The 22,800-nt window shown below is 41.7% G+C and overlaps 1 protein-coding gene across 1 annotated transcript in view; it reads right to left on the minus strand.

The window, feature by feature from the left end:
• Positions 1-22,800, minus strand: part of SLC9A4 (solute carrier family 9 member A4) — a 31,517-nt gene that overhangs the window by 8,159 nt on the left and 558 nt on the right. The window contains exons 2-8 of the mRNA XM_063127487.1: positions 19,002-19,465; positions 17,566-17,825; positions 14,125-14,342; positions 10,879-11,081; positions 9,923-10,009; positions 8,081-8,151; positions 6,320-6,481 (exon numbers count right to left, since the gene is read on the minus strand). Of these exons, the coding sequence (XP_062983557.1) occupies positions 6,320-6,481; positions 8,081-8,151; positions 9,923-10,009; positions 10,879-11,081; positions 14,125-14,342; positions 17,566-17,825; positions 19,002-19,465 (1,465 nt within the window). The remainder of the gene's footprint in view (positions 1-6,319; positions 6,482-8,080; positions 8,152-9,922; positions 10,010-10,878; positions 11,082-14,124; positions 14,343-17,565; positions 17,826-19,001; positions 19,466-22,800) is intronic.

Consider the following 22,800-nt stretch of genomic DNA (forward strand, 5'->3'; position numbering starts at 1 on the left):
CTATATGCAAGTTCCCCCCCGGGGGGGGGATCTTTCACTGCCTTTCTATACATTCCATTACACAACCACTAGGTGTACTGTGGCATACTGGAATTGCACAAATACACCAGGCTTTCATGTTGCCATCCAGAGAAATACCAGATTTCCCTCATTAATAAAACACACACAGTATAATGGTTACAAAGAATGGGAGAGGTCCTGGAGGATGAAGTCATCATGTAAAGCACCTGCAAACTACCTTGAGTGAGGAATCACAAATGCACAATAAATGCCTCAGATAGAAAGGCTCAAGCAGATGTTCATAGGGTTCCTAGCCAGTCACCCACCCACTCAGAAAGGCCAGATCCAGATCTGCTTAGCTTCAGCAAGATGGCTGCCTCGTGTGCTTTCAAACCATGCTCTAACTGTTAAAGTTTCCAATCCCCAAGTCTTGGACAATTTCTAAATGTGACTTCAGCTAAGAGGTAATGATCATAGCAAGTGTCTCTTGCAGAGACGTGCCATAGCATTTATAGTAGACACATGAACATGTAATAACAGGCCTAGGGCACAATTCCTACATGATATTTCTTTTACACCAAGAAGAGTTCTAACTATACTTAGACACACATTCATATACATAATGTCCAGTGTGAATTTGGTGATCACAGACACATCCAACAGCAATCGGTGAAGGCTCTTTTTTTTTCTAGCTACCATGATCATGAGAATCACTGTGAGACATAGCAGGGACTAGCATGCTTTAACTGTGCCATTGTGTACTAAACGTAGCCAGGATGTCTGACATGTAAAATAAATCATTGTGCGTTAACTATCAGAAAATCTAGTTCTCTAGAAGTTTCTATTAAAATACCCTTAGTTTCAAGGGAACAATGAGCAACTCCACAAACATGAAGGCAATTTGTCATGCAGTTAAAACACAAATATAAAAATGGAAAACTCTTTTCATGAAGTTAGGTATTAACCAAACAACTTGATAACAGTGAGCATATGAAGGGAGAAGTAACATAGTTTCAGTTAATAAACTCACACCTTTTACATTCATGCTTCAGTGCTATAAAACCTAGGATACAAATCTATTTCCAAGTAAAACAAAGCAGACGTGTTAACTATCCAATAAAATGATGATGATTCCTTGGTCATTATACTCTGTAGTTTCACACTAATGCAGGTGTTATAAAACTTTCTTTAAATGAGAATTATAACTTTATTCCAACAATCTACTCTTACCTTGATTGTATCCAAGCATATTATATGTATCTGATCTTTAAAAAAAATAGAATCTGTTCAAAGAAAACATCAAAGAGTGGGAAAGGGGGATTGTTAAATACAATTGCTAAGGACTAATGATATTCAGATTTTATTTTATTATATATCATTATAATAAAATAAAATTTATTATATATTTTATTATATAAATATACATATATTTTTAAAAATTAAAGTCATTCCAGCCTCTGACATACCACATGTCCATGAGAGCATAACATTTACTCATAAAGACGGATCACGCAGCTGACTGATTTCCCAATAATACCTGAGAATCAACAGCATGTTTTGTCCTCCCTGATACATTTGACCTGCACAATACATTGGATTGTGCTCATGTATGCCCTGTTCAGACATTACATTTCCAGGGAGGGGTGAAGTTCCCTTATTAAATAAAGAGGCCCTAGTTTATACCAATCTCTGGTGTCTGTCTTCATTTCCTTGGTTCCTTCTCTGCTTGCAATACATTTCCATGTGGGCATCCAGTTACATTGGAAGAAGGTAAGGAATGCATGCATTCACTCCTGCTTTACAGCCATTCATAGGGAAGCCATTGGACAACGTATCATCCAATCGGGCTGTTACTTAATCTAAACAGTGTTTTCCATGTGTTGTAGAATCACAAGATAATAGGTTAGATGATGATCCAAAGCAAGTTAGTTATGCTAAGGGAGCAATCCTATAGGCCAGCCTTCCCCAACCTTTTGCCTTCTAGATCTTTTGGACCACAACTCCCAGCATTCCTCACCATTGGCTCTACTAGCTAGGGCTGATGGGAGTTGAAGTCCAAGACATCTTGAATGCATGAGGTTGGGGAACCCTGCTATAGGCCACATGCCCAAACCATGGAAGACTCCGATGTCTAAGCCCTCTGTCCATCCTGCCAGGCTGTTGCCAGCAGGGAATCTCTGACAGAAGTTCCAGAGCCTGAGCACAGCTACTGAAAAAGCCCTGTCCCTGATTCCAACTAGGTGTTTCTGGGATGCTGCAACACATACCCCAAGCGGAACATTGACAAAAACCAAATGTTTCACCAACCTGCTGTTAAATACCCCTAGTAATGAAGACTCCACAGCAATCTCAGCAATGTCTTTCCAGTTCTCCACTACCCCTGAGCTCCTATTTCCAATTTCATTGCAAACGATCTGAATGTCTTTTGGCTACTGAATGAACATTTTGGGTGGATTAACCACCTGAGATTTATCCTATTTACCAAATAAATTTAAATTTTATTTATTTATTTTATTTATTTATTACATTTCTATACCACCCAATAGCCGGAGCTCTCTGGGCGGTTCACAAAAATTAAAAACATTCATAATATAAAACAACAGTATAAAACCATAATATAAAATACAATAAAAAAGCTCAACCAGATAAAAACAGCAGCAATGCAAAATTACAAATTTAAAACACCATGTTAAAATGTATTTATAGATTGTTAAAATGTTGGGAGAATAAAAAGGTCTTCACGTGGCGTCTAAAAGCATATAATGTAGGTGCCAAGCGAACCTCCTTAGGGAGCTCATTCCACAGCCGGGGTGCCACAGCAGAGAAGGCCCTCCTCCTGGTAGCCACCTGCCTCACTTCCTTTGGCAGGGGCTCACGGAGAAGGACCCCTGAAGATGACCTTAGGGTCCGGGCAGGTACATATGGGAGGAGGCGTTCCTTCAGATAACCTGGCCCCATGCCGTTTAGGGCTTTAAATGTTAATACCAGCACTTTGAATCGGGCCCGGACCTGGACTGGCAGCCAATGAAGCTGGAAAAGGACTGGTGTAATGTGGTCTCATCGGCCAGTCCCTGTTAGTAACCGTGCTGCCCTGTTTTGTACCAGTTGAAGTTTCCGGACCGTTTTCAAAGGCAGCCCCACGTATAACGCATTGCAGTAATCCAAACGAGCGGTTATCACAGAGCATGGATAACTGTAGCTAGGCTATCTCTGTCCAGATAAGGGTGCAGCTGGTATATCAGCCTAAGCTGATAAAAGGTGCTCTTTGCCACTGAGTTCACCTGTGCCTCAAGTGACAGTTCTGGATCCAAGAGCACCCCCAAGCTACGGATCCGATCCTTCAGGAGGAGTGCAACCCCATCCAGGACAGGGCAAACATCACCTCGCCGGACAGATGAACCACCCGCTAACAGTACCTCCATCTTGTCTGTATTGAGTTTCAGTTTATTAGCCCTCATCCAGTCCATTACCGTGCCCAGGCACTGGTTCAGAACAGCCACTGCCTCACCTGGGTTTGATGAAAAGGAAAGGTAGAGCTGGGTATCATCCGCATATTGATGACACCTCAGTCCACATCTCCGGATAACCTCCCCCAGCGGCTTCATGTATATGTTAAACAGCATAGGGGATAAGATAGAGCCCTGTGGAACCCCATGTCTTAGAAGCCACGGCACAGAGCAATAATCCCCCAGCACCACCTTCTGGAATCGGCCATCCAAGTAGGAGCAGAATCACTGCAACGCAGTACCTCCAACTCCCAGCTCAGACAACCTATCCAGAAGGATACCATGGTCGATGGTATCGAAGGCCGCTGAGAGGTCCAGGAGAACCAACAGGGTCGCACTCCCCGTTAAGCACAATAATTGTGCTTAAGTTTTAAATAATTTTGCCAATGTTTACAAAAACTTCAGCGTAGATATTTTTTTGAGTCTTTCAAACCCAGTGAGAGATAACTTAAAACATATCTAAGGGTGGTGTGTGTGTCTTGAGGCCTAAATTAACAGAACTCAGTTCACCTGACTACCACTTTTTCACCCTCACAGGTAATACTAAGCCTCCAGCTTGCTGGCGGTGTTTGACTTGGGGTTTGCTTTGAGGCCTAAGTTCATATAGAGGGTTTTCAGATGGGGGGGGGAATTGCGTTTCCTCACCATCGCTCTTGCTTCCTGCCTCTCTTCCATAATAGAGATGAGCCAAATCACACAGGGAAGAAAGGGGAAGAAAGCAGCAACCATGAGGCCCATTCTGTATAGTGGGACAGTACCCTCTAGTGGGCATTTAATATCGAAACTTCTCCTGCACACAGCAGGAAACAGCGACAAATATCACTATAGCCTAGAAAAGTCGTGTTTACTGACTTATAACAAAAGAAATGTTGGAAGGAAATAGAGACAAGCAGGAGTTGCATAGAAGGAACACAGTGGCATCAAAATGACCCACGAACATCCATGAGTGGCCCGTCACGAGTGTGCTATAAATCACTCGTGTGAAGAAGCTCACAGTATCTAAGAAGGCAAGGCCATATTTAATGCTTGAACTTCCATTTCTTATTACTACAACAGATCAGAGCCAAAATGACTTTCGAAAATGAAACAAGCCTCTCTTTCAGTTTCAGCAATACTGGTTAAAATTTCCCTCCATCAATAAAAGCTGAGTGGAAACATATCATTTGGGCGAAGTGGGGGGGGTAACTTTAACTAATGATTCTAACAAGAGTTTAACATTAAGACAAAGAAGGACACATATGGCTAAGGACCATACACTGGTTCGCACATCTCTGGGTGAACGGACCATCAAATACCATTGACAGAACTTGCACATCATTTCAAAGGCTACACTTTTCAATTGGGTCAGTCCACACATTCATCTATCAGTATCTGAGTTGATCAATGGATAAATAATTGTGTGGTTTACATAGTTGTGTGAATTGGTCCCCAGAATGAGCTCATCCATTTATTTATTTATTTATTGCATTTTTATACCTCGAAATAGCTGAAGCTCCCTGGGCGGTTCACAAAAATTAATGGTTTGGAGCTGATAAGCAATCACATTTTCATCTCCCTTTTTAGATCTCTCTAAAATGAACATAGGAGGGGTAGGGTGGGGTGGGGGTGGAGAATGGGATTCATAGAATTATAGAATAGTAGAGTTGGAAGGGACCTATAAGGCCACTGAGTCCAACCCCCTGCTCAATACAAGAATCCACCTTAAAGCATACCTGACAGATGGTTGTCCAGCTGCTTCTTGAATGCCTCTAGTGTGGAAGAGCCCACAACCTCCCTAGGTAACTGGTTCTATTATGGTACTGCTCTAACAGTCAGGAAGTTCATATGTAGAGATTACTTCCATCTATTTAAGTGAAAAACAAGATAAAAGCTCTTGAAGTCTTCTCTGTTGCGCTGTAGTGTTGACGTCTCCGTTATCTGTAGAAAGTCATATGCCAGACATGACTACAGATAATGAAGGCATCAACACTATGGCGCAACAGCGAAGACTCAAGAGCTTTTATCTTGCTTTTCACTTAAATAGATGGAAGTAATCTCCACATACAGCTCCTGAGGAAGGACCACTTCGGGTCCGAAACGTTGAGCTTCCAATACACAATTTTTACTATTGTTTTAATCATTGGATTATTTTTGAAAGAAAACGATTAAAACCATTCGTTTACTTCATCGAACACCAGAGTTTTATTCTCTTTTCAGTACCTGAGGAAAGCAAGGCCACAGTCTGAGGCAGGATCTACACTACTGCTTTAAAATCTACACTACTGCTTTAAAACAGTTTATAATGGTACTGTCAACCATTGGGGCCCATGACACACTGCATATACAGTTTTTTTCAAACCATTTTCGAAGTGTTATAGCTTGGTGGAAAAGCTTTGTTTAAATAAAACTTAGGCTTGTTTCCAAGATAGAGTCTGTGGAGTGCAATACACCAACTCTGAAACAATTAGAGGAATAAAATTGCGTTTGCTGTTTCTTCCCTGATGCTAAATACAAAATAAGAAGAAAGGATGCTGTGATGAGCAGCATTGACTCTGGTTGGCCTAGCATGCCCAGGCCAGCCCAGGTACTGACATGCGCCTTGTTTGACACTACCCCATCACCTCCCACTTGCTGGATGTCATTTACAGGCCCTCCTGAGCTGTGAGGGTCCTAGGCTTTGGTCCTGAAGTTCATCCCCACCTACACCCCTGCCTACTCCCTCCCCGTCCACACATTTGTAGAATATGTAAAAGGGGATGACTTTCATTCAAGCACTGTAGATTTCAATTATCCTTCCAACTTCCACTTAATTCAGCTGAATGAAGATTACTCACAGAGAAGATGATTTGGAAGTTGCTGGCGTTATTGCTCCACTTTCAACCATCTCAATGGCTTGTTTTATTTCCATTTTCTTGTATAGGGAAACAATGCTGGATTTGGGCTGGTGTTTGTGTAATAAGATCTTCTTTAGGAATCTGTTGTCAAACTTCTTAAATCTGGTGACAGCAATAAACAAAATGTTTGTTTGTTTGTATGTATGTTTGTTTGCATGTATGTATGTTTGATTGCTCTTTAAAAAGGTCAAGCATCACTCCTGCATTAATTACTGGACAAATTCAAGATAACTCTTCTTAAGGACCAGACATTAATAGCAAAGAGGTGTGATTGATGGGCTATCACTGGTGTTAAACTCATAAGACCAAGGCAAGCTGCAAATCGGAAAAGATGATGAAGGAGGCCAAGCACATTGATGACTATGAAGGAGACATGAAATCCAGATTTGTTGTGTAAAAATATTCTAATAGTACATAGCAGTAGCTCCACTTACAGTAATAATGCATATTCAGTAATGTTTCAGTAAATTTCTGAAAGAACTATTGTGGCTCCATTCTGTCCTTCAACATTTTAAAACTTAACAATAAAAGAAAAATAAATACATTTTGATATTCTAAACAGTATTTGGAGGAAACACAAAATCAGATGTATTCACACACACTGAAACTAGTATATTATGTATGACCCATGACTTTTGTCCATGAGTGCCTTGACTTTGAGCGTGTCTACATTAAGGGAAATCCCGTTGTTTACTCAGCGTTGTTGTACTTCCTGGTTCTTTGGGGCAACTGATATGAGTTGGATTACACAGGAGGAGAGGGGCAACAAGGTGGAAGATCCTCCTGCTTCCCAGAGCTCCTTTAAATGGCAGATACAGTTAAATCGAGGGAGAACTGCCCTTCCTCCCTGGCACATGTGCAAAGGAATGGGGGGGGGTCTTGGTTTTGCCTATTTCCTTGCAGCCCCCAGGAAAGCCAGGACTTACTTCTGAGTAGAAGTAAGATTATATTGTAAGTTTGCAACCTTCGTCACACTTACTTGGGAGTAAGCCCCATTGAACACAAAAAATAATTCTTTCTTTATATTTTGCAAGCTTTCAAGTATATTGATATTTAACTCACTTTATCTTCTGATTCATTTATTGTTTTTGATCAACATAAATGTCTATATTAGTGACTTTTTGTTGCATTCCTTGTTCTTTGCTTTCAACATTTTTAGAACCTATCTCCTTTCAAGTGCAAGCCCAGATTAAGGCACAGGCAAAGTGAGCTCAGTCTAAGGCCCATCCTCTCAGGTAGGGTTGGTTTCAAAGGGAGGCATAGCTGAGCCCCTGCTGAGGGCCCACACACCAGCAGGAGCCCACTGACAAGAGCCCCGTGCACTTATTCGTCCTCTACATCATTGCAACCTGCATGTCCACCTGCCTCTCACTCTGGGGCTGTCTATACGTTGTCTTTGCCCCAGGGTGACTCTGAATCCATGCTGCATCAAGGTCATCCAATCTTCTGTAGGCTCTCTACTACAGAAGATTAGATGAACCCATGAAGGTCAGCAGTGGGGACAGCCAGCCCATTCCAAACCACCACTTGTGCACTGGCTTTGTGAAGACAATGTGACGTAAGTAGGGTAGCTGATCCTTATTGGATCCATAGTGGAAAAGAGAAGATTATGACAGTAGAGTTGTTCAGTTTGGACCATCTTACTACAGCAATCAAACAATCTTATTTTATTTTACCTGACAGTGACAGACACATTCTTACTTGTCTCTCAGTTGATAATGACTCCAGTGTCCACATATGTCTTCAATTCCAGCTTTTAAATGATCCATCAACTACAGACACACAACATTCAGGATAGATGTGAGTTTCATATTAAAGTCACTTCTGTAATACTACATTGTAATTATGTTTATGCCCCCATACAATTGCAAAAGAATTAGTTTTTTAAAGTTCTAAACTAACAAAGCTAAGAAGTCTCTGACAGTCATCCTAACTGTAATGTGCTACATTTCATTGTTACAGAAGGTGGTAAAAATGGTACCACTTCCTATCAGTAATAATTTTAATTAATGTCATTGCTGGATATTTATTTATTTATTATTGCATTTATATCCCACCTTTTCTCTTCCAAGGAATCCTATCCTCCTCCTCCTCTCCATTTTACTTTCACAACAACAACCATGTGAGGTGGTCTGGGCTGAGAGTCTGTGACTGGCTCAAAGTCACCCAGTGGGGTTCCATGGCCGAGTGGGGACTAGAACCTGGATCTCCAGACTCCCAGTCCAACACTTTAGCCACTACACCGCACCAGCTCTCAATATGAGTGCAATATGCAGTGCAACCTTAGAATGTCCAGGGCCATGTTAATATGTTGTAGCAAAAAGACTTTAAAGATTAAGACTTTTCTTATGGCATAAACTTTCATGGACTATAGTCCACTTCATCAGATGTTTACTGTCTTCAATGGAGCTTAAGTTAAGCTCCCAGTTAAGCATGCATAGTATTACAGCTTTAGGGAACTTAATGTACATTGATCCTATGATCTGCTCCAATGCTCCATAAACCTGGGGAGAGCATAGAATCAAGATTAAGGCCACCAGGTTTGACTCAAGCACCAAGCCTGCGAACAGGTTTCATCAAGGCCTGGTATATTACCAGGGGTGTTATCCCTAGCCAGGTGACAGCTCCATTGAGCATATTCAATATAGCTTCACCTGACACCCACAAACACTGTACCAAAGCAACGCATAAAAAAATCCCTGCAATGCTGGATGAGAGTAGATCAAATTCAGCAGCAAATCATTGCTTTCCCCTACTACCAGAGCAAGCACTAGATATGTTACACAAGAGTTGGTTCATGCCAGCACTACATCATTAGTGCTAGAACAGGGAAACAGGTGGATACTAAAAGAAACAAAGTGAGGTGCATTCAACAGGTCCCAGATTCAAACCCTGGCATGTCTAATTAAAATGGGTTCAGATAACAGATGATGTGGAAGAACTCTGGCTGGGATTCGAGAATCCACCACCAGTCAGAATAGACAAAGACTAGTTTCACACAACACGATAACCTACACTCATAGGTTGATTATGGGTTGACTGTGGGTTGTCAGTGAACCATGGGTTATTGTGTTGTCTGAACCCAGCCATGTTAACAAACCATGGTTTGCTAACCATGAGCAACATAGTTCACAATCCAATAACAAAGCATGGGTTCTCTTCATGGGTTGTTCATGGTTAGCAAACCATGTTTTCTTAGCGTGGCTGGTTCAGACAACATGATAACCCACATTTCAACAACAATCCATGGTTCAGCGACAACCAACATTCAACCTATACTCAACTTTTGAGTATAGGTTATTGTGTTGTCTGAACCCAGCCAATGGATGGTGCTAGGTTTAATCATACTTAAAGCAGACCCATAGAAATCAATGGTACTTAGGTTAGTCATGATTAACTTATGTTCCATTGATTATATTAGATCTACTCTATGACTAAGTGAGGACCCAATACAGTACAAGGCTAAGTAGGCAAATACTATAACATAGTATAAAGCTATTTCTTATATTCAATTAAAATTATACATTTTAACATTAATCTTACTCGGACGTGAATTTCCTCATTGATGGACTCTTTCTTATTGGTCTTCTTAATATCTAGGTACTTTACAAGTGGCCTAATGGTGATTCCCTTCATTTGGAACAAAGAGAAAAGAAAGTGTTGCAGTGTTAATTCAGGCAATAAATTTTGGAACAGAATGTATTTAATCCTAACTAAACTTAGACAGCCAGGTTGGACAATATCATTCTGCCCATTTCATGGAGGAGTGTTTGGGATGATACACTTCTGCTCTCCCTGACCACTTGATGTGCCTGCCTTTCCTCTGCCATCCCTGTATTGTCCAAATATACCCTATGTGCATAAAATCCAAAAATATGCTGTTTATGCTCCAGGTAAAAACCCTGCTACTTGTCCATGTGATTTTGGTAGGATGGCCATTCATGCATTGCTGGCCAAGAGGTCAAGAATTTGCATAACATTCATACATGCAAATTTATATGTATAGGTGAACATTTAAATAGAAATATAATACATCTCATGATAGTCATGTAGACTGTGACCAGGTGACTTGTGTGCCTGCTCAGCCTGCTGTCCAGGTGCTCAGTGCTAACGGGCAACTTTAAGACCCCGACTCATCCTACCCGCTTATAATTCTATATCTTTATAGCAGACTTGAAGTTGACAGCCCATCAAATAGAGGACATGTTCAAACAGGACCATTCTCTGCCTGCTCTCCAAATTAGAGGACTGTCCCCTATAAAGTAGGGGACCTGACTATCCTACATGTTGGATTTTCATTGTTGGCAGTATTCAGAAATCCGATCTTTGCAGGGATGCCGAAGGTATGGCAAGCAGGTGGGACAGGAAGGTAGGGTTACAGTCATTCTATTCCATGTAATGGGCTTGACTGGGTAACAGGAAGCGCCTGAGCCACCCAATGCAAATCTTCTATATGGCCCACCAGTTTATGATGGCATCCGGTTAATAAGTCTGCTTACCTGGATGAAGACTGTAAAATATATCACCACAATAGTAGAAGTAATAAACATTTTCTTTCTAGGAAAGAGAGCAAAAGGAAGCAAAAATGCAAGGGAGAAACTGCTGGCTCCCCGTACACCACTGTAGATGACAATCAATTGATCTTTAAGAGTGAATCTGTAAGTCCGGAATTTGTTGCTGATGCAGAACAGCAAAAGCACACCTAAGAAGTCAAGAAAAACTTAACAGTAACAAAAGTCAATAACCAAATGGAAACCTCCATATATACAGAATGTTACTTGTGCTGTAATGCAGGGTAGCCTAACCTGACATCATAGAGTATGTTACAATATACAAAAATTAAAAACCACAAAAACATACAATATACACATACTTTAAAACCATGAGCCTAAAGAAACAGACCCGGGCTCATTTCTTATTGCTAAAATGCCTGGGAGAACAGAAAAGTGTTAACCTGGTGCTGAAAAGATAACAATATCGGTGCCAGGCAGGCCTCATCAGGGAGATTGTTCCGCAGTTGGGAGGCCACCACAGAGATGGCCCTCTCTCTTGTTGCTGTCCTCTGAGCTTCCCTTGGAGGAGGACCTTAGATGTTGAATGTCGTGTTTGGGTAGTAGGTTCATGTCGGGAAAGGGTTGAAGGGAGGGTATACGCCTATATGCTTCCGGTCAGAATTTAAGGTGCTGGTAATGACGTTTAAAGCCCTAAATGGCTTGGGACCTCAATACTTGAGAGAGCGCCTCTCCTTATATATGCCTGCCCGAGACCTTAGATCTGTTGGAGGAGCCCTTCTCCACATCCCACCAATGCAACATATACGTTATGATGGGACAAGGGAGAGGGCTTTCTCTGTGGTGGCACCCCGACTGTGGAATGCCCTCCCCTTGGAGGCCCGATTGGCGCCAACATTGATTGCATTTCGACGCCAAGTAAAAACATGGCTTTTTAACAAAGCCTTTGATGGTTAAACTCACTGGCACATTGATTTAACTGTTTTAACTGTATCTATTGCTTTTAAATTATATGTTGTTTTAACTTGGATCATGGTTTAATTTGTTTTTAACTGTATATATTTATTGTTTTATACTGTATGTTTTTTATCTGTATGCCGCCCTGAGATCTTAGTGATATAAGGCAGGATATAAATGTTTTAAATAAATAAATAAATAAATGGGAGGGAAGCACATGCACACAGTCTCCATGAAGCAGGGGGATCATGCACATTGCCCATTCTGCTGAATTTCATGTTTATTTGATGATCATAATAAATTTATTTTTATTTATTTATTTATTACATTTCTATACCGCCCAATAGCCGGAGCTCTCTGAGCAGTTCACAAAAAAGCTATGGTTTATTTCCCCACCCATACAATTAGAAACCCTCCTTTTTCAGAGTTCCCACTCGCGTGGAGAATGCTCAATATGCATACTGTCATATGGTCGAATCCATAATTCGACCTTGCATTTGAAATGAGGGAGAATGACAACATTTTGAACCACTTAAACCATTGGGATTTAATGTGTTTCAAGCTAATGGGATTTATTTTCTATTGGTTATTAATTATTAAACATTTTCTTAACATTCATTGACAAAAATAAACGTAATATTGTTAAAATCTTTCTTCTTTAAGGCATGTTTCAACTAACCTTTCAATCCCATTTTTAGTTTCAAGGGCATTTGCAACATTTTAAATTTTAAGTGCCAGCATTTGGCTTCTATTTTTGCTTTCAGTGAGTCCATCTTATATTGTCCCTTTTATTCTGCACAAATTTGCCACATCCTGCTAAACCAAATCCCATTTATTTATTGCATTTCTATACCGCCCAATAGCCGAAGCTCTCTGGGCGGCTCACAAAAATTAAAACCATTTTAATTTTAGGGCTCTCTGTCTCTTTCTCTTAACCCCAAAAACAGATCCTGCAAAACGTAGGGCCTATCCACATTACACAACTTTAATTCAGGTTCACTGTCATACATGTGCTCTCTTTTCTTGTTTTTCTTTTCTTTTTGGTCAGAATGCTGAAATTGCTCTACGATACCTAAGTGGCTTATTGTGGAAACTCTTTAAATTTGTAGTATTTCCTTAACGTATCCAGAGTTACTCTCCTATGGGCAATGCTTTGTTTCGACAGAGTACAGTTATGCATGAAATGACCTGGACAACAGAACACACCTGTGGAAGTCCTTGTTAAACTGGTCAAACCAGTCTGCTCCGAACTTCCTAGCCTCTTTCTGCACTTAACGATGTTTTAAATCAGGGGTGGGCAGATTTGGGGCTTGCCGGATCTCCTTTGTTTTTTTACTGGGACCTCGCGATCCACCAACCCTGAGCCACGTGCAAAGTGGTGTCCCATGGGGCTTCTGTATACTCATAATTAAGGACCGTGGGATCGCTGAGTACATGCTCAGCCCAAGGATTTGTTTTCAGGACCAGAACTGATCTCGATTCATACACACACAAATCCACTTCTGCATCCCCCCACCAAAAGCCTTCTTCAACATTAATTTAAAGTAGGGAGCCTTTTGTTCCATTTAAGGTGCGGGAGGAAGCATTATACTGTAGTGCAGCTAGGGCTAGACCTTGGGGCAAAATCCAGGGCCCCACAGCCCACCGCTTCCCAGGACTTATTGGTGATGGGTCCACTGATAGGCTCTGCATCAGGACCAGCGCTGCCATGGGCATGGTGGGACCACCAGCACTTGAGCTTGCTCACCTCACCATCCTTCCTTATTCTTATTTGTAAAAACATTTTATGGGGAGGGATAGATCACTGGGCATGTACATGGTTACGGATGCTCAATTTATTATTTTTACTTTAAATATATATTATCTCTTCCTACAACAAAATGATGCTAAAAGTGTTTAGCATCAGGGCAGCAGAAGCAGACTCCATTTTAAGTGAGCTAGAATCTGAAACTGCAGAGGCTCAGAGTATTTCTTTTCTTTAACAGGGTTTGTCAACAAAATGTGGAATGGCATGGGCTGGGGAGAGAAGAGAAATGTCACCTTCTGAAATAATGCTTGTGACTGTCTAAAGAAGAACCCTGTAAAACCATTCATTCCATGGTCTAAAATTGCCAAGCTGTGCAGCTTGGCTTGGGTTAAACCATTGGCAGTCACAAACTCTTGCCATCCTACTACAAATTAGCCTAAGATCTACCAGTAGATTTCGATCTACTTCTGCCGACCCTGCAAAGCACATCCTCAGCCCGGTTTGGTTTGATTAAAATAGTTGTTTCTTACTCAGCGCCCTCCAAAGCATGCAGAAGACCAATGTGAACCCAATGAAAGCCCAGTTCCACTCGTGGTTCCGACTGACTGTCGACACGCCCATGAACACAAATATCAGCGTCTCGCTGATGCTGCTCAACATTTTCATGAAGTATTTTATCGTCGTGTAGGAATTGGGGGAAACGTTGGCCTCCACATATTTTTTCATAGTCACCGCACATGCCGTAATCCTGTTGATTCGCAAAGAGAGGATGTGTGAGCACTGTAAATGGTAAAGTCAAAAATAAGAGGATTTCCCCACTCAAGGTCTGACACCTACAATAATCTCAAGGCTTATTTTGTGGCTCTTTGACAGTGAGGTCTGAAGTTAGAGTACATAATGAGTGTCTAAATGAGTGTTAAACTTAATCAGAATATTGGTCCATAGAGTTCAGCACTGTCAACACGAGCTGTCCCCAACTTGACGACTTCCAGATGTGTCAGAATGCAATTCCCATCATCCCTAGCTGGCCACTCAGGATGATGGGGCATGTAATGCAACATATCTGGTGGGCACCAGATTGGCGAAGGCTATTTTACACTGACTGACAGTGGATCTCCAGCATTTCAGATAGGGGTCTTTTCCACCTCTACCTGGAAACACCAGGAATTAAAATTGGCACCTTTTACAGGCACACCATGTGCTCATCCTCTGAGCTGTGATCTCTTCCCTGGGTTGGTTAGAAGAACCACCTGCCCCAGGAGGTTTGTGCTAATGCTGGCAGCAATCAGCCTGATGAGAGCCACAATTATTATTATTATTATTATTATTATTATTATTATTATTATTATTATTATTTCTTACCCGCCTCTCCATTTGATCAAGGCGGAGAACAACAGTAAATATAAAATACATAAAGCTGAATTAAGAACATAATGTAGATTGTTAAAACATCCTAAAAACTTTCTAAAAACATCCAATGGTGTCGGAGTATGTCAGGAGCACCGTGTCAGCATGCCTGATGCTCACAACGTCATTATCTAATGGTGCCTTTAGAGCAGCATGACAAATAACTATTTATTTATTTATTTACTGGATTTATAACCAACCTATATACAAAGTACTCTAGGCGGCATACCAAGTTAAAACAGTTTAACAAAACAAAAAACTATAATAAAAAACAATGCAGCTTCGAAAGAGTATATAACAATCAGCCAAGAGAAATAGGCGTTCTAAAAAGGGAAGGCCTGCTGGAATATGAGAGTCTTTCATTCCCATTTAAAAACATTCAAAGAGGTCAGCAGGCCCATTTCAACTGGCAGGTCCTTCCGCAGCTGAGGGGCAGCAAAGGAAAAGGTCCTCTCTCGTGTGGCCACCAATCTCATGTTAGGCGGCTGCTACAGATGATCCTCAGAGGACTTTAAGTGGTGGACTGGGACACAGGGGTGGAGATGCTCCCTGAGGTACCTTGGACCTAGACTATGTTCGGCTTTAAACATAAGAACCAACACTTTATATTTTGCCCGGAAACAAATTGGAAGCCAGTGAAAAGGTGTTAAAAACAGTATAATCATGGGATGGCCTGGAGACCAACCTGAGTGCCATATTTTGCATTAGTTGGAGTTTCTGAACTAGATATATAGGCAGCCCCAAGTACAGCACATTACAAAATCAAGTCTAAAGTCTACAGCCAACACATTTTGTAATGCTAACGTTCAGGGGGGGGGAGGCATTTGCAAGGAAGAATCAGTGAGTAGGAATGGGTGCCTAACACTCCCCACCTCTGCAACATCCCCTCCCAACATAGTTTCCAACCATATTTTTTTCTGGTTAGGTTATGGGGATGGGAGGAATAGCCTGGGGTGATTTGCAGTGCAGACTTTGGTGTAGGAAGGGTTAAGGAGACTGACACACACACACACACACACACACACACACACACACACACACACACCTGGTCTCCCTGCACTCACATTAATTAGTGGACACACCATGGTTGGTGTCACTTCCTCCCAAAGGAAACGAAGGCAGTGAACACAAACTGAACTGGAGCCAAAAGAAGGCCATTGAGAAACAAGAGGGGGTCTTCACATGCTTGGAGGAACTCTGAGGTTTGCAGAAGTACACATGAAAAACCTAAGAGGACAACCCTCCCCACAAACCCAATAAAATCACTAGCCCAATGAAGACAGAGCCAGCTCAGTAGCCATGGAACCCTTGGGAAAGGATAGTGGAACACTGGAGGGAAGTGGAATGCTGTCCTTGAGCACTTTATGCCTTACAGCACTTTGGAGGAGGGCACGGCAGGCCAGTTGGAACCCCCGAATGGGAGCGCCCCTGCTAGGAGATGTGGGAGATTATGGCACCATTTTGTTGCAGGCTCTGTTTCTTATTCATGACGTCCGTATACTGCCCAATAACATAAAGTTCCCCAAGTAGCTTACAATAAACAAACAGAAAACAATTTAAATACAAAATAAAACCTAAGGCCACAAATGCTCAAACAAATAAAGCACCTCTGAGCAGCCTCAGAATGAAAACACCAATTTAAAAACTGAGATGCTCGGGGAGACTATTTAAATTATTTAAAAGGCCTGGGTGAACAGAAAGATATTCACCCGGGAGGGTGGGGTGCCCCTTGGGATGTGTAATTCTGTGTACTCCTCAGCCTTCCACTGTACTTTAAAAATGCTGTTTACAGCAATACACGACCTGATTTGCACATGACAGTAGCCCATGATTTATTTCACCCATACTTTGTTGCCCTACCCAAGATTTGTTTGACAGATGTTCGAACGAACTGTGATTTATTTTCACAGTCCCAGTGTTGTCTGTTTTCCTCATCCTTTGCACACGCCCCTCCGTGTATCGCAAAAGCCTTTAAGGCACTGTAGTACTGGTGGCTATTTTTTTATCATTCTTGAGAGCCATCTCTGTAGCCCAGTGAAACAAACCATGAACAACCCATGGTTCTGGATTCACATGTAACAGCATCCCATGATTGAAATAACCCAGAGTTTAAGACCCAACAAGAAACCATGGGTTCTTTTTCTGGATTATTCATGGTATAAACAGCTGGGTTTGTACAATGCAAAAATCCAGAATACAGTAACCCATACCATGGGTTAGTATTATATATGAACCCAGTCACTGAGTCTGGATTTGGGTGTATGATGTGCTGAAGCAATTGTCTCACCAGCTTCAAATGAAATCTGGATTGACAATCAAAGTCACCCCAGTTTGAAAACATTCCCGCAAAGTGTTGGTATGCACTGGCCCTAACACCTGCAGCACTTAGTAAAAAAATCCAGTTTGTTTGAATTGCTTGTTGAATAATGTCTTAAGTACTATTGTTAGTCAAACATTGTTTCTTATCACCCAAGGCAAGCACCGGAGAGCACAGAGACAGGAAATGATCATTTAAGTCTATTGCAATGTGGGTGGTGTGAAAACTGAAGTGCTGTTATACTTACGCCAAGATGCCAGAAATGTAAAGTGTTTCCGCAGCTAAGTAGGACAAATAGCTGAACATGAAGACCAGGAGAGGTTCAATGGAAGAAATATTCTGTGTGAATCGAGTCATGAATGCTGCCACAAACCCAAAGGCAATGCCAAACAGCAACCCGCCAAAGCTCACGACAAAAAAGCGAGCAAATCCAGCCAGGATGTCAACAGTTTCAATCTCTTCATAGCGATGCATCTGGGTAAAGTTAATGAGTATGTTGTATAAGACCTGAAGGGGGGAAATAAATGAATGTCTCATCACTATCCTACCCAAGGATGCAAGTTACCATGATTATGTAGGGTGCTTCCAATTTTTTTGGGCGACTTCCCTGCCCCATTCATGAAATCTTACCCAGCTTCTAGACCATGTCACTTTCTGTCATTTGTAACCCTCCTGTGTTTTCCCAATGGTTTTCCATCCACCCTTTTTTTGCCAGAAAAAAAATCCATTGAGTAAAAAAGAAAGATAGAACAAGGCCTTTGACTTGGCAGACTAGGAGCCCTTCATCTGGAAGCACTCTTAGATGGGCCTAGGTAGACCATAAACAAGCAACTGTGCTAACAAAAGCCCACATCGTCATCACCTTAAATGGAAAAAAAAAAAGAATGTTAGGATGGAAAAGTCCGTTCAAGGAGAATTCCCACTTGTTATCCTAATCCCATTTTGTTTTAACAGTTGGAGTTCCTATGTAGCAAAAAAACCCCCTAAAGATATGGGTAAAATGAGCTACAATTTAATTACACCAGACTAATGGCGCATGAAACCTAAACAGGTCCATTCACCTATGGAAGCCTACACATAAAGCTCCATCCGTGTTTTATTGCACACTTCTTACTGGGCACTCATGGAGTTTGCTCAAGTCCCTCACATGATGTTGTCTGCCTCCCGCGTGCCTTCTGCCCCTTCTGGCCTTCCTTACGTGACAAAAAAACCCTCTCATTAAGTCTGATGTTTTTTTTTAAACTTGGAATTGCTGCTCTCTCCTGCTGTGTGCAAGAGAAGCAGCACCATTAGAACAGTGGACTCAATGGACCTCATGTTCGTTGTGTACTTCCTCTTTTGAAAAGAGGAAGTAACTGAGGAATGAAAACACCGTCAGAGAAGCGAAGGTAGGGATCGTGTTAACCTCTGGTGTGATGGAGCTCATAGTGTTTGTGTGTCTGCAAGCATCTGATGGCCCTTAGTCACAAAGGGAAGGTAGTGAGGATGTCTGAATGAAAACGGCTTTACACCACAATCTTTCAGATCAGACTTTCCCAACTTGATCCTCTCCAGATGTGCTGGACTACACATCCCATCATCTTAGAGGAAGGGCAAGATGAGGATGAGGATGAGGATGAGGATGATGATGACAATAAATGGAACTAAGAAGATCAATTTCTACCAAACCTGCAATGTACTTACCACAGTTATCCCATCGTTTAACAAAGATTCTCCAAAGATCATCATGTAAAGTTGTTCATTAACAGACATCTCCTCAAAGACAGCTAAGACAGCTGCAGGATCCACCGCTGAGATCATGCTTCCAAACAGGAGGCTGTCAAGGAGGTTAACATCCTTGAGGCCGAAGGCTTCAATCTGGCAGATCCCATAAAGGGAGAACCCAATGCCAAAGGCATTGATGAGGGACCCCATTGCAGACCACCAAAGAATAGATCCAAAGTTTTCAAAAAAGGGGCGGGTAGGCATAAAATAGCCCCCCTCCAGGATAATGGGTGGGAGGAGGTACAAGAAGTAGATGCTCGTGGTCATGACTGGAGGAGATTTGTGGTCCGTGCCATAAATAATCGCACCAACCAAGACACCCATGGCAATGTGGAGGCAGCTTTCGGGCATGAAGTGGGGCAGTTGATGGTAGAGATGGAAACCTTGAATGGAAGACAGGAAAATAACAAAGGTATGGTAGTGTTTATTTTAGTTTTCTAATCTTATATAACTAGATTGTTCCTCATCTCAGATGTTAGCAAGGCATAAGTCTACGAGGTCAAAGGTCCCACGATCCTGCGAGGGATAGAGAAAATACATATTGCACTTCACCCATAACAGTAAGGTGCTTCCAGATGAGGCTCTTATTAGACCTCATTCACAGAATCTTATGACAAATCCAGATGATGACATCCTGTGGTTTTCCACCACTGTAGCAGAATCCGGGTTCACAAGACACAGCATTCTTTTATTAGCAGGGACATGATGTCATCTGCCACTGGGAATGTACAAATCCCCCAACATCCAGTCAGGATGATCCAGCTCAAGGAAATCTGGATCTCTTGGGGTTCAGCAGATTTCCCTAGAGCCCCTGGTGCATCCTCTGGATTTAACAGGGAGGGGTGTGTTCTCTGTAAACAGGGCAAGATACACCAATTGCAGTCACAGTTTCTATATTTTGGGCAAAATATGGCATATTTAACATATTTCATGTTATTTCCATAAAATGCTTAGTTATCTGTCACTTTTGTGGACACTTTACGGCCACAAATTGTTTAAAATGTGCTAATTCCAGCCTTAAATTGCCCAAGTTACAGAAATTGTGGGCATAATTAGCATATTATGCCCTGTTACAGAGAACTCCCTAGTGCTCTGAATTCTGGAAGGTGAGCCGACAGAAAGAGCTGGTCCACTGCAGACTCTGTGGGTCAGATTTTCAGGACTCTGGCCTCATTCAGATCTGTGGCACATTTCTCCAGCCCCCCTATTTGCTACCCTCTAAGGATGTCCTGTTCCCTCTGAGCTTAGTGCAATCCTCACAGTAGCTTTGGAGGTTGAAGGGGTGGGGAATAAATTTTCTCAACAACAATATGCTGTTCCTTATTGTTATGCAAAGTCTTTGGGGGTGGCTTGGTATGGAATAGGCAATTAAGACCCGTTAGCTGTAAAGACCTGCTCCTGGCGGAGATAAAAATTGCGAGAAGTAGGTTACTGAAATGGATCAACATAGCAGCCTGCATTTTTTGGCTTTCCTTTGGGGCATGGCTACGAGGATTGTCATGAGGAGCATTGGCACTTCAAAATCTACCACTACACCACTGCTTCCATCCTTTTTCTCACGGCCAAAAATCCATTAAGAGGATGCTTCCTGAACTTTCCCGCTAAGAGCCTTCCGTCTGAAAGCACCCTACAATTTACTCCCATCACTAGAGCTGCAGGAATTGAATAGATGATTTTCTGAGCTACCAAAATGTGTAAGGATGACATGAATCGTTTTAGCACAGTCCAGCCAAACTTGAGCACTAAGACTCTGACTGACCTTTAAAAGTGCTTAACTTTGATGGTGTTGTATTGTAAAGTTGTAGGGGGAAAAACAACCCCAAAATATGAGTCCTCTGTTTGTACCCTCTGTACAGGCAGGCCTAAATCATCTTGAGACTTGCAGCTTCATGGCAAACACAGGCAGGGGATACTGAGCACGATTGGGAAGTCACCCCAATAGGATTTTCCCCTCTGGCGTGATGAATGCAGACTGTTGATGAATGCATAAGTTGAGAGATCACAGTTCACAGTCTTGAGTGATTCCTCTGAGTCAGGAGATGATGAACGTATCACACCTTTATGTTGCTTATGCCACATCAGTGGATTCCCATGAACATGAAAAGAGCATGGGGCAGCTAAAATGATGACATTTTATGTCTCACTAGGAGCCTGCAGACAAAAATTTAGCTCAAACCACTCTATGAAAATCTGCCCTGGCCTTTAACGAGCCCTTTCTTGACTCAGTTCCCTCTTTCCTCAGCTCTTTCTTCAGATTTCCTTGCCCAGTCCTACACCTCCTTGGATAGGTGTTCCTATTTCTCAGTCCATTGCCTTCTATGGACCCTTCTTCCATCCGCCCTGTGTGTGGGCTCCCTTTCTTCCCCATAGTTTCCTTAGCACCCAGGATAACTTTCCAGGCCTCTGCCAAGAAAAATATTATTTTTAAAACTGGTGTGATATTTTAATCCCAGCTAAACTGACAATTTGTTTCCCCCCACCAAAATTCAACTGCAGGCATTCTGACATTGTTTCCTGAGCACTTAGAATGTTTATGAATATTCCATGCCATTACAGCAGCTCAGTCAACTGGTGCTGGAGGATGCATCCCAACAAGTACTGATTATTTAAGTGGGAGAGATTTAGTTACTATTCCTTGAGGTCCCTTATTATAACCAATGGTCTTAGAAAGTGCTTAACTATGACAATCTTATATTCTCATTTTCTCCAGTTATAGCCCATGTGATGGAGGGCCTGCACACATACCGAGATTACTTCTTGGTAGCAACTAAAGAGAAAGGCAAGCTGCAACCAGGCCAGAAACTAAATACTGTGTAACTTTGAAATTGGTTCAAGTTTTAGGCTGCCCTTTTGGAAATGTAATTTTGAGGGATACTTTTCAAAAAACAACAACTAAGCTTTTAAAAATTAATATTAAGGCAATAATGCCAAATGTCACCTTATTAAATTCAATACTTTTCACTTTGGGTTTTGCCTCCAATATAGTATCTATAATTGGGAATGTAGGGAAACAATTAAAACTAGCATATAAATTATTTTTCCCCAAGTAAATTGAGCTAGGAAATCACACACACACACACACACACACACACACACACACATGTTTAGGTCATGTCCAAGCTACATGGTGGCATTCCTATGTGGTACTGCATGGCCTATGACCGCTTCAAGCCATGAAAGTCACTGAGACAAATTCAGCCCATTAAGGCTGCAATCCTGTACACACTTACCTGGGAACAAGCCCTGTTGAATATCATGGAACTTATGTCTCTTATGCCTAGAGGTGCACTGCAAAAACTCATGGTCCTCTATCCCTCCTCCACATTAACCCAGAGGTGAAACAGGGAGTTTTATCTGCAGCACGTGAAAGTATTTTACTGAGAGCTTCAAGGCATACCAGCATTCAGTGTTTTCCATATTCATTAGTGACTAGAAAGGCACTTTATATTAGTTCTGAGAGAAAAGTATAACCTTTTACTCATTGTACCAAATGTATGATGATCCTGGATGTTTCTAGGTTAGCAAATTTCAAAAACATTCTTACAGTGCAATCCTATATGTGTGTCCTCGGAAATGAATTCTATTAAGGTCAGTGGGGCTTGCTCCCAGATAAGAAAGTATAGGATTGCAGTCTTAATCCCAAAGTAAGTTTAAGACTATTAACATTTTATCTACACTCATGATTTGATATTTGATGGTTAGATTTCTGTTGACAAGA

This window comes from Elgaria multicarinata, chromosome 5 (assembly GCF_023053635.1).
Source record: "Elgaria multicarinata webbii isolate HBS135686 ecotype San Diego chromosome 5, rElgMul1.1.pri, whole genome shotgun sequence".
Lineage (NCBI taxonomy): Eukaryota > Metazoa > Chordata > Lepidosauria > Squamata > Anguidae > Elgaria > Elgaria multicarinata.